General features: G+C 35.0%; 1 protein-coding gene across 3 annotated transcripts in view; it reads left to right on the top strand.

The window, feature by feature from the left end:
• The window catches only part of ASCC3 (activating signal cointegrator 1 complex subunit 3), a 255,345-nt gene that overhangs the window by 198,361 nt on the left and 43,580 nt on the right, over positions 1-13,404 (top strand). For all 3 annotated transcript variants that reach the window (XM_048296916.1, XM_048296915.1, XM_048296914.1), the window contains exons 33-34: positions 3,210-3,342; positions 5,934-6,059. In XM_048296916.1, coding sequence (XP_048152873.1) covers positions 3,210-3,342; positions 5,934-6,059 — 259 coding nt within the window. The remainder of the gene's footprint in view (positions 1-3,209; positions 3,343-5,933; positions 6,060-13,404) is intronic.

Genomic DNA, 13,404 nt, shown 5'->3' with positions numbered 1-13,404 from the left:
ATGCAATAATGAAAATGTTTCTGTTTTGCAAATCTTTTTTCATGCTAAATTCCTTTAATGTGTATCACCCAAATTAGAAATTAAACAATTAAAGAGACAATATAAAGCCATATCTAGTTAACTAGTTAATTGTATAAAAGGAACTTTTCAAACATGAATTTTTTTTTTTCATTTTTTAAACCTTTTCTAAAGAGAAACAAATTTTTAACAGTAGACTTTGCCATGATTTGAAATGCAACAGTTGAATCACACGTGTATGAGAAAATAAAATGTATACATAGTCACTTGGTAGTAAACTGAAAACCTTAACTGGCCTGGTATCTTCAGTGATATAAGGGAGACTTCAGAAATAAGCAGCTAAAATAAATATTTGAATTTTTAGCTTGACACAGGCTTTTGTTGCTTTCTGGCTCCGGTAAACTCCAGTTTTCATAAACTGTTCTCCAGTGTTTTCAACCAGCTTAAGAAAGTGAACTATGGAAGAACATTTTCAGAGTTCAGCCAGGGAGAATATTTGTCTGGATGGTACTAAGTTTGAAGAATGAGGACAAGCTAAATTTATTCCAGGTTTCCTGTTCTGTTTTCCCTTTCTCTTTTCAGAAGAGAAAGTTTATTATTAAATATTCCTATATTACGCTAGTGATGTGTACATCTAAGGACAATCTAAATTGTATTTGTTAGGTAAATAGAGAGCTTGCACCTTTTTAGCCATGCACTGTCTTTTCAGCAAGAGAAGTTTAGTAATGTAAAAAAGCTCAAACTGAAAATACTACAGGGGTTACTTCTCCAAGTAACCCATCATAGAGCTTAATTTAGTGGTTAGTGCTCTGCAGGAAACTTGGGATCAATTTCCAGACCAACTCTCTTGTTCAAAGATTCTGGTCTGACCTGGGATCTTAGCCATGCACACTTGTATTTTGTGACAGACTTTGGCTGATGTAGACTTAGTCAAAACAGTCTCTGCAGCAAAGTAGTATCGTGCTCACGCTGATTGGAAGAACGGTGGTGATTGGCTTTATTACTGAATGAGGAAAAGTGGTGAGGAAAGAAATCAATGGAAGTTTTAAATTTTATGTTGAATCTGTGGCACTGTCAGAAATCAGTAATAGAGAAAATAATATATTTTAAATATATACTCAATAAACAGGGCAGACTTACTATGCTGGTTTAGGAATCTGTTGTAAAAGTTCACACTTTCACTCTTTATTGCCTTTTTTAATTCAGGTAACTTTAACACTGGGTGTTGTTCAATTCCTGAATTTTCAGTAAGACTTTGGGCAGGGGAGGGGGTGGATGGAATACCACCATCTGTGATGGAAGCATTCAGATTTTGTTGTCTGCACTGCAACAGCAAATGCAGATTCCTTATTTTATGAAGAAACATGTGGTGTGGTTTGCCTAAAGCGTTTTTATTTTTAACTTTCTAGAGAATATTTATGCATCTGGAACTTCTGTGGATAGGTAGTACAGTTTTGCTGCAGCAATAAAATGAAAATGTAATTAATTTCTTTCTGAAATACTTCCAAAAGTTTCACAATACTGTCTTTAATGCTGCCCTCAAGTTATGCCTTCACTGTTCCGTCTTGGTATTACTTGGCTTCTCCCTACTGAAGTTACCTTTCTATGTCAGGAATGCATTTGGCTCCAAGGGAGCAGCTGAGGGCGGAATGAATCACTCTGGAGTGTTCAGCAATTTCAAAATAAGCAAGAAAGCTTCTTTGAGTGAAGTCAGAGGTTTTGGGGAGGGCTTTTTCTCTCTTAACAGTCATTTATTTAGTCAGCCAGTTGGATCATATTTAACATTTCAAGAGTTTAGTCCAGTGATTAAGAGCAGCCAAGCAACATATAGTCAGTAAAGAAAATATTGGGTTTGGATAATTACATAGTGAATATTGGCAAAAATAATTTCCTAAATCCATTTCCTTTATGGTATTATGCACAATTTAATTCACCACATAGAATAGCAAGTTGTTGTTTCATCACCCTCCTGTGCACATATATATTCAGAAGCAGCAGATTTAAACTAGTTTCATTTTACATCTTAATGTCACTCCTAAGCTAACAAAAGGAATAAACTGATAAAAAACATTGCTGTCTATACACAAGTCAGTACACAAGTGATTTTTTTTTTACTAGGAACCCACCATTGGACTGTCTGTTTCTTCTGTTTTGGTCAGTTGCTGTATCCCATTCTTTACTTTCTGGATTTTCCTTTCCCAACAGAGCTTTGGGCCAAATGCTTACAAACTCTTAACACAAAGAAATTTCAAAATGCCTCATGTTGGGCAGGTATGATAGAGCCCATAGGGAATACACAAAACATAAAAACTTTTAAACTAAATATGTAAAACTTATGAATTGCTTTCCATTGTTTCTTCTAAGTTAAATGCCAGTTGGAGATACAAGAAAGGATTCAGAGCTCTGTTGAATGAGACACAAAACAACCTATGCAGATGCACTTCTCAAATGATGAGAAGACGAACAAATAGATGATAAACATACTTATCCTTGTGGCCAGGTAGCAAGTTGAGCATGTTTTGCATAAACTAGTATTTTCAATGTTTATAGAAGTCATTAATTAGTATTTACAAATAATGATGTGTAGGTAGAGTGACTGAGACAGCTTTTAAATCTGTAATGTAGGGACAACATACAATACAAAACCATCTCTACTCCAGTGCTAATAACTCATATAACTTGTTTGAATGGTAAATATCATAGCGCTCAGTAATTAGAAATTGCCTATACTATTTTATCTCTAAAATACTCAAAACCTAGGAAATCATATCTAGCAAAAAAGCCTATATGAGGAACTTGTGCAAGTGTGAAGTCAAATATTTGAAAATTAGGAAATGATAGACAATTGTCATTGTAGCCTTCATGAGTTCTCTTACTCATCATCTTTAATTGCATGTGATAAAATGAGGGATGGATGTGGAATGGAAGGAGAGTAAGGCAATTTATATTAGGTGTAAGCTTGGATTCTGTTGCAATGGGTGGTCTTTAAGTATACAAGAAGATTGCCTCTGACAGAAAGTTCATCATAACTTACCTGAGATGGAAAAAAAAAATTAGAAGTGTCAAAGCCAATAGGGCATGCAAGGACAAAGTAATGTAAAAAACCTGTATTGTGCATTATACAGACATAAATACATTTATTTATACATCCAAACAAATATTTGGTTTAAACATTATTGTCTCTTTGGCAGATGTGCTTCAGATGATGGGGCGTGCCGGCAGACCACAGTTCGATGACCAAGGAAAAGCCGTCATTCTAGTCCATGATATTAAGAAAGACTTCTACAAAAAATTCCTTTATGAACCTTTCCCAGTGGAATCAAGGTAAAGATAAAGCAATCAGAAAAGCTGATCAAACAATAAACAGTATTATAAATGAGGGATAGAGGAAAGGGAAACAAAATTCCTGTGCTGGATAAGTCCTAAATACTGGGGTCAAGAGGAAGACAATTAAAAAAAAAAGAAATTACCCATTTTTACATAGAAAAATCCTTTTTCCATGAGTTTTGAAGCACTGCTGAGCTCATCAGTCCATTCCCAGATAATACCACAACTGCCTCTCTGTTTCTGGGTGTTGTCTCAGACACATGAAAGCACAAACTATTCTTCAAGGGCAGTGTTTAGGACAGCTATCCACAATCCTCAGAGCCCTCTTTGAAATTCCATGATCAGTTACTAATAGGAGAAAACCAAGGTGAGTTTCTAGCACTTTTTACCTAGAATATTTGTATCATTATAGATACCACATTCTTGAGTATCTCAAAAGTTCAAAAACTCTACATGGTGTAAACTCTTGCTAATACAGTTTTAACATATCTTTCCCTATAAAATTGCAATATTTTTGTCAGAAATGTAGAAACAGCACATTTTTGCAGCCTCTTGGAACCTAGTTGATGCAAAGTTTGCTGTCCAGCATAATGTAATTTTTGCCTTGGTTTTGATATTTTTAATATACTTACTTGTTCAATGAGAAGCCCAACTAGTTATGTTGGTCTCCTGTAGAGGAACCTTTCATGGAGCAATGCTCAGACATCTAATAAAGCATGAACATTACTGAAAGCTTTTCTCAGTGATGAAAAATTCACAGTATTGTTCTCCTGAGGAAACTTTATCCCTCAACATAAGTGATAATGGGACCTCTATCTGCTCAGGAAATTTGTTGGAGTTTGAGAGTGCAGTCCACCTTTGAAATGTTGTTGAAATCGGCTGGTGTATTTGTAAGTTAATTTCTGTGGTGCACAGACAGACATAAAATTTTTACAAACAAAGAATGTGGAAACATACACTTCATTTCCTTAGGAAACCACACTTTTTTTAACATAGAAATTGCACAAAAGACTAGCAGTTGAACTTCTTCAAAATGATAGCTAATAAGTGGAAAGAGTGGTGTGATTAAAATGTTGATGATATATCCAGACTGCATGGCATTAGCATAAACTAAGAAATATCTCTATTCCTTGGGAAGTGCTGTTTCTAAAGAAAGAAATCATATCTTCAATATAACAGTAGTAATCACACCTTTGTTCATGTTTGGAAGACTTTAAATATTCTATGCCACTAGTAGCTTCATTTGTCCGTATATATTTACTTTTTAGTTCTGATATATTCCATATTTTATTATAAAAAAAGAATCTTTGATAAATTTGCAGATGAAGAGTCACATATTAATAACAATCTTATTAAGTTCTTTGTAGGTTGTGAACCAATTAACTTAGGTTTGTCTTGGTCTCTTTTATGATCAAGTATTTGAAATAAGAGGCTTCATATCTTCAAAGAGAAACTGGTTGGGGTTTTTTGGGGGGTTGTTAGTTTTGGAATGCTTTCCCATCTGTTTTACCAAAGAGCAGATTTATCAGCTTTGTGTAATATTTCCTATTTGTAAAAGTAAACTTCATATTTTTTTAATTAACGTTTTTTCTAAAAGCCATTGTTTACGTATGAGTTGTAAGACTTGAGTACTCAACTCATAACAGTCCTTGTGCTCTCCCTGATCATGGGCCTGAAACACAGCACATTAGAAACAAAAAAAAGACCAGAATTCCATTATTGTGGAATAGCTGTTGAATCGTCTGTCCAGTTTCTGTTGGACAATCTGTGTAGAACGTCTGCAGTTCTGCCACTTAGAAGCAGGCAGTCACCAGTACAGAGCAGTAAAACAGCTACTCATGCCAAATTATTCTTTACTTTTAGCAACAGGAAAAGAACATTGGGAGAAGAAAGATATAATACAAGAAAAATTAGGTTGAACCTTAAGGATATTTGCTATTGTCTGATTGAACTCTAGCCAGGCATGATCTCATTAGGTACCCTAATGGAGGTCTTTGTTCTGTTTAATGACTGAGTATTTTATTCTTTAAAAATCATTTTAAACTGCTTCTACTATTCTGTTTCTGAGTTTAAAATCTTTCTGGGTAAAAGTAGCTGCTCTTCTTTTCCTTTTTTTTTGTGTTTTTTACATTGCATGAAGATGAGGCAAAATCTGGGGGAAGCAGTTTTGATGTATTTTTAATAGCCCTGAAGTATTTGTCAAGTATTAGCTAAGATATTGCCACTGTTTCATTTCCTGTTTGTCTTTCCATATGATTCTCTATTGGATTAAATCAGCATGATCATATGGTCAACATACAATATTCAGGAGTTACCACTGAGTAGCTCCATCTGAATATGTGCCATGAATGACTTAAACTTGTGCATGCTTGGTCCAATCAAAAAATAATTTATGCTTCATTCCACTATCATGTAAAGAAGATGACTGGCCTTGCAATTACATTCCCCTCTTCTCTTTTACTGGAAGATAAATATATAATATTTTCAGATTAAAAGTAATAAACCTTTTAATGGACAACTCTACAAAATATATTACCTGTCTTTGTGATTGTAAAGTCAGCTGAATCCTTTTGCTTCCTGTTCTTCAGCTTGTTAGAGGTGCTGGCTGACCACTTGAATGCTGAAATTGCTGCTGGAACTATTACATCTAAGCAGGATGCAATGGATTATATCACCTGGACTTATTTCTTCCGTCGACTTATAATGAACCCATCGTGAGTATACAATATAAGTGCAATTTAATCTCAAGGTAACTTGAGGTTAGAGTTGATCCAAAGGTGATCCATCGGCTGTTGGAGCCTAGAATATCTAGCAGTCTTCAGTGTAGGAGCATTACTGGCCCACATGTGGATTAAAACTCATGTGCACATTTTTTTTATAATTTTTTCTCTAAATATAAATGCATTTTTTGGCAGATAACTTTACCACTTAGTTACAACAATAAAATAGCCTTATTGAGAGGGCTACATCAGCATCCCTAAAATAAATTTCCAGGTTATCACATTCCTTCAGATGCTGTATTTATAATCCAATACTTTTTTTTCAGCTACCACATTGATATGTTCTGCCCAGTTTTCTTTAGAAAATTTATTAAGACTTGGACTTTCCTAATAAATGAGAGAATAACTATCAGCTGTTCCTCTGTGATAGTTTTCTTTCATTAGGGTATCCTGGTGAAACCATGTGTGCAATATTTTCGGTGATTGCTATCATCCTGCCTAGCTCCAGCTGGTATGCAGATCGTTCTGAGCTGTTCCGATATAGTCTGCCTTTGCTATGACACTGTTTTGGGTAAATGGTATGTTACCTGTCATGTGATCATTCACCCACTAAAATAATGTGGCAAATAAAGAATTAACCATTTAGATCACTAAGTATGTCTTGATGTACTCCAGCATGTTGCATTGGCAGGATAGCAATGGATATTGAGGTTTTTAATGAAATTGGAGTCTTGCATTGGAACGCCACACATGCAGGTTGGAACAGTTGACAAGTTGACAAGTTGAACTGATTTATCCACACAGGTACTCAGCATTCCTTCTGTATTTAGGGATGCAGGGAGAAAAATTAAGGATATTAATTACTCTGTCAAAGAGCTCATTTCTAGACGCCAAGCAGAAATGTAATGGACGTGCATGCATTCCATTCTTTGTAATGATAATAGTATTAAATTTCATCCAAAGTTACTAAACTTAGTCGTTTTCCTGGACCTACTATCTGTGGTATTTTCAGACCTCCTGAAAGCCAAGCAAGCAGTTCCAGCATGGTCAGTGTTTGAATGAGATACATCCAAGGAAAACGGAAGAGTTTTACAGAAACATCAGTGATTGTTGAGATAACTCTGAATAAGTTGCATTATGGTAATGGGGTTTAGTGTGCCATAAAAGAGCATATGAAATGATTGATATTACCAAACAAAAACTATTTGTGGCCCTTAGTAATCCAAAGATTTTAGGTTTAATTTTTTCAAAAGAGTAGGAGTGCAATTGCTGATTTTTGGTTTAGATGGTTATGCGATACCCATTCCTTGTCACTTCATAGAAGTCTTCTTTATCATGTCCTGCCCCAAAGCAATTTTGTTGACTTTCTCTCCACTGCAAAACAAGAACTATTTTTCAGACAGCAGGTGATTGTATCTTAGTGGTGGATAATTCCCATATGCATGATTAGTAAATTGCCTTGGGATTCATTGGCATAAAAGTCATTGCATGTGATGCTGTAAATCCCCAAAATAATGGGCTTAGATAATATGCAGAAGATTTATATTCTCGTTTATTGCCAGTTTTAGCTACTTGTATATTAAAGCTGCATAAACAAATGTAGCATCATCCTATTCCAATCCAGTATCATAAAATGCCTTACTGAATGCCTACAATTCGTACTATTGAAGTAATGGTAATCTTTGGTTGTGAAATAGAGATCCAAGGATCTTTTTCCTCTCAGTATCCAGGTTTCTTCTAAACATGAAGTCATCATGAAAGTTTTTCTGGCAAACTTGAGATAATTTGTTAAACTTGTAATTATGGTTGTTTTAATGGTGTTGAAAATCTTTGCATGTTACAATACTCCTTTTCATCAAACCATTTTAATTTTCTTGTTTGATGAACTCCTGCTTCTCAAAATCTATGGAATGGGTTTTAACTGTCTAGGTAAGAAGAGTAATTGAGCTGTTGATTTGGGGAAATAGAGTAGCTGAATGCTGGTTTTGCTGAGAGGCATGACGACTAGTCATGCTCATCCTGTTCAGGAGATGACATGTGAATGACAGGGGTGGTCCAAATGAAATGTTTATCAAAGTGTCTCAGTCTCCATATCCAGAGTTTCTTCCCTGTTCTTCGCATCCCTCAAAACAGTTAATCCTAAATGCAGAGCTTTTTGAATTTGCATGTTAAGTCACAGTTTCTGTACTACTTCAGTCAAGTAGTACAACGTGTACTCCTTTCCACGTAGAGCTGTAGTCGCTATGTTCTTTACTTACTCAAGGTCATACCAGGCAGATCAGCAAAGTGCCCTGCTCTTTGCAAGGGGCTACTTTGACAGGTTCATCTATCTCCATTCCTTGGCTGAAATGCCTTGGTTATTTCATTCTTTTACCCTTATAGAAGATTATAATTGCAACGTTCTACAAAAGAGAAATGGCTATGGGAAACGTTTTCTGTAAATCAGGTTATGATATTTTCCAGATACGTGTGCAGTAAAAGAGAAATAGAAATTTACAACATATGTAAAGTTAAGCAGAATCAGCTTTCATTTGGAAAGTTAATTTTTAGATATCCTGAGAGCACATATCATATCACATCCCTATCAAAATGTGTGTGGCTATTTATGTATTTATATGTGAGAGTGCATCTGTGTACATGTGCACGCTTACAAAATCAGAATGTAAATTCCTTGTGAAAACCTGAAAAAACATATTTTATTATTTCATTCTGAGATGTATTATTAAGGGGATTTTTTCACTTGGTATCAGTTTTGCAAAGTTTTTTTGGAGTGAATGAATAAAACAGCATAAATTATAATCTCAGATTGATGCCCTTATCATCATAGACTTATGTTTTACTTAAAATTTCGTTTTCTCATTATGGTTAGCTGAGCATGTGAATAAAACATTTGAATACAGATTATGGTTATCTATTGGTCCAATATACTTTCTGCTATTATGATGACAGGTAATATCATGGTAAAAGTCAGTCAGAATGGAATACCTGTATGTTTTGGTGACAAAATCAGTTATTCAGAATTTTAGGGTTAATTTGGAATGGTGTCAGAAGGAAGATTACTGCAGGAAGTTAAATTGGCTAAGATTAAGAGATAAAATGGAAAAGTTTGACAGTAGCTAAACTAACAGAAGCTAGAATATGCAAGTATGTTGCACTGCAGTGATTACTAATATCCATATTATGGTAAACAGATATTTCACAAAAGGCTTTGCAAAAGGGCTCTGCCTTTTACAATGACATTTAGACCTATATGCATGTACTGATACCTATGCATGTATATATATTTAATAAAAAACAGCTATAAGCATTATTATGAATTTCATAACAAGAGTTTGTTCTCTGGAATTATTACAATCACAGTGATGTGAAAAGTACAGGAATGTAGTTCACAGGAATGTTTTACCAAATATTCAGATAAATAAAGATTTGCTGAGTCTGTCAGACAGAGAAGCCCCAGGCTGCTGAGCATTTGAGCCACCTTCTGCTTCCCAGTCTGCTGCAATCTTAGGTGAGAATACAAAGCTGAGGACCCCGCATCTCCCCATTCAGAAAGCAAATTCACATAATTGTCTTCCTACTCTTGGATATGATTTACCTATACAAATTATCTGTTGGAATATATGATAGGAAAAAGAAAAATTTTACCAATATGTGAGCAGATTCATGTGCGCCTATTACTTCTCATTTCTCGTGAATGTATCTTGGGAGATAAACTGTCTTGCAAATGTTATAATTAGAAGCACTGATGTGGGGGCAAACATCTTGCTGATGTCAGAGAAATTGGACTTGTTCTTCTTAAATGACCACAATATACCACAATGACCACAGTATACTAAAAGCTGTTAAAGACAGCAATGTATCTGCTTCCCCTACCTGGCATGCACAAATATATGGATGCAAGAAAACATGATAGAAATAAAATACAGGATGACATTAGTGTCTGCAGCATTTGTGCACTCTGTAATGCATTTTTGCAAGCCAGTCACAGAATCCTGAGTCAGTCAGTAATGCCGTAACAACAGAAGTGAGTTGGTACATCGAGTCATATCTCTCTGGCTATGAAGGTTCATCAGTTGTGCCATATTCTCTGTACCATTTCCATGGTGCTGTTTGAAGGTGGCAGCTGCTGAAGCTGATGAAAATAAGTATAAATGATGACTGCGGTAAAGGGACCTAGAAAAAAATTACTGTCTATGCTCCCCCATACTTGTTCATAACAAAATTCTGCTTTCAGAACTGTAAAATCTCAAAAAGCACACTTTCTTGCTATCAAGTGAATGCTGTGGATTCACTATTCTGCGCTTTTGTTTCAAAAGACCTACTGACTAGCAAGTTTCTTCTTTAATATTTTTGGCTGACTCTTGTCACCAATTTTCATTATGTGTGTCACTATTACCACCGTATAATCTGAACATAAAAAACATTGTGCTGTAACAAATGACTCCACAGCATTGACAGTTATAGCAGGACCATTTCAAGGCTGATGAAAAATTTCCCAGAGAGATCTCAGGTCAGGTTTACATAAGCTAAACAGGAAATGATTGCCACCATTCACATTAAATCCTAAATGTTTTGTGTAACTTCATCTACATTTTATGTTCCTGCACGTCTCTCTGTCTCTCTCAGCTGATGAAATTCCACACTTCCTTAGATTAGAGAAATAAGTTCATGTTTCACAGTTTGTTGTGCTTGCTAAGCTCTACAAGGTTTTGGAATTTAAAATATGTTACTTAATAGACAATAAAAAGTTCCTTCAGATTTTGATTGTTTAAATTTTACATACTTTGTAAATTTTTATGATACCTAAGGGTTTGTTACTGCTTTTTCCCTATGGACTACTAATGGAAGTTAGCCTGTCTAGCCCATGTGCTAGATGCTGTTAGGATAAAACTGCCTTTGACTTTCACACCTCTCAGGGGACGAGTAATTGTTGTGTTCAAACAGCCTGTAATTGTGATCCCGCTGGCTTTCTCAGTACGCTTCTGGCTATTAGAATCATTAAACAACTCAGCACCTGTTAACAGCATTGTAAATATTCAACCCTGCTTGTGTGCAGGTTGAGTCCAATATAGGAGAAGGCTTACAGAGCCCAGCCTCATAAATTAGAGCTTCTGACAAGTCAATTATTGTGAAACTGGGCTTCACTGTGAAATAAATGAAATGGTGTGCTGATAAAAAGGTAGGCTGTCTGTTTATAGCAAAGGGGAAATAATGACTAGATGATTCAATGCAGTGAGCATGAAACTGCATTGTTTTTATTCTTTATCTGTAATTAAATAGTTAGGCAATATTGCTTCACAGAGGAACTCACGTATTATGCAGTTTTTATACTTGGAACATACCAGCATGCGGACTTCAACTTGCATTTATTCCTGAGCATTGAAATCTAATGTCATGATACCTCTGTTTTCACTAATGATTATACCACAGTCTTTCAAGATGAATGGCTTTGATTTTTATTAGGGGAAAATGTGCTGAATGACCAAGAAGCTCCTGTGGGTGTGCTCAAAATTATATCTGCCTCATTACAGATAGTAGTTAAAACATACTGGTACCACTTCATTCAAGATTACAAACCATTTAAAATTTTTCTTTACATTGTTTTATTTCCACTAAGCATCTAGATATTTACTCCTTTGACAAAAAATTACCAAGAAGCAGCAAATTTAAAATTCACAAAAAAATTTTAAGGATGCTATAAATTCCTTTATGGTTATACCTTCAGTGTGAAATACTGCAAATTAGGCAGAGCACAAGAGCACAGAGCTGTTTGAATTGGTGTCTTAAATTACAGACTCAGAAAAGAATTTCAGTGTATTGCCCATGTTCCTTTTTTTGTTTTATCAGTATTCATCATCAATGTTATTGTACTCAAATAAATGTGCTGAAATTATATGGTGGAAGTCTGAATACCATGACAAGAAAGTGCCTTAATTATAAGCATTTCAGAAGTGTTCAATTTAGAGAGAAATAAAAATGAATCATTTGTGGTTTAGGAGTATAAAATAGCAAATTTTTTTCACATCCTTAAGCAACTTATTTAGCTAATTTGCTCGATTATTTTGAGAAAGTAAAAAAAACTTTACAAAGTAATTTCTGCCAATAACCAGAAAATAAATGTGATCGGTGATGTCAGGCAGATAAAATGGGCAGATAGAAATTGTGACCATTTTGTATTATCACTATATTGCTTAAGTAAATTTAAAAGGAGACTCATGAAATCTATGTTGCATCAAAAACACCATTAGATTAATTTTTCTACAGATGAATTTTCTTTGCGTGAGGCTGATATTATGTGGCTGTCTACTATATGAAATGTTTTAGTCAATACAAATATTTCTGTTAGTTTGGTTTGATTTTGGACAATAGCTGTGTTACAAGTGTTTCAGATCAGCTCAGCATGAACCCATATAAAATGTCACAGAGTTGAATACCCCACTGCCATGTATCTATGCTTTGTTGTTGTCTCATGTAGCTGGCTGTTATCAGAACACATTTTTTAAATCTTTTTCTTGTGGTAGTACTGGTTTACTCCAACTTTACCCAATTATAAGTGGACATTCAAATCTTCAAAGAATTAGTCCCATATTTTGGGATTAATAGCAAGAGGAATAAAATCTGGAATTTACAATACTGCAATTTAGCATTCAGGCTTTCTTTGGTTATGCTACTGCTATTTAAGGAGATGTATGGTAAAAACTTTTTTTAAGAAAATAATAATGCAAATCAGATTATTTAAATTAAGCAGTTATATAAGGATGTTTGTAGTTTATAAAAACGTAATTCCATCTTTTGAAAGTTGCAAACAGCAGCATTACAGTAAATGATACAGAGTTTAGCGCAGAGAATGGGATTCATCTGCCCAAATACAGCATCAACAACTGAACTGGTTGTCTGAAGTTCTTTTTCTTTCCTCACTGATTACAGTGCACCTCATCCTAATGCAGAATTTTAAAATACTTCAGATGAATAGCATTCTGCAAGTACACATTTCTTTCCAGTGGCAGTGAAAGGAGTTTAAAAAACTAACTCAGGTGCAGCTGTAACTTTGTAAAATTGGCTAAAATGAACCTCAGCACACTGTTTTGCAGCCTGTTGTTCACCTGCACAAAATAGCATTGAAAGAACCTACTCTCTGTTGCAGTGGGGTTATTTCAAATGGGAGTGCTGAGTACATTGTAACAGTAGGAAATTTTAGTAAAGCAGCCAGGTAGAACAGAGGATCATCTTTCATCATTGCACTGAGCTCAGTAGACTTTTTCTGCCATAGTATTTGACAGAATTAAATGGGCAAGGACTACCTTTTTTATTCTGCTTTTTAACAATTCCGTAGATCATC

This window comes from Corvus hawaiiensis, chromosome 3 (assembly GCF_020740725.1).
Source record: "Corvus hawaiiensis isolate bCorHaw1 chromosome 3, bCorHaw1.pri.cur, whole genome shotgun sequence".
Taxonomy (NCBI): domain Eukaryota; kingdom Metazoa; phylum Chordata; class Aves; order Passeriformes; family Corvidae; genus Corvus; species Corvus hawaiiensis.
This window is presented reverse-complemented; position numbering and strand designations above follow the sequence as displayed.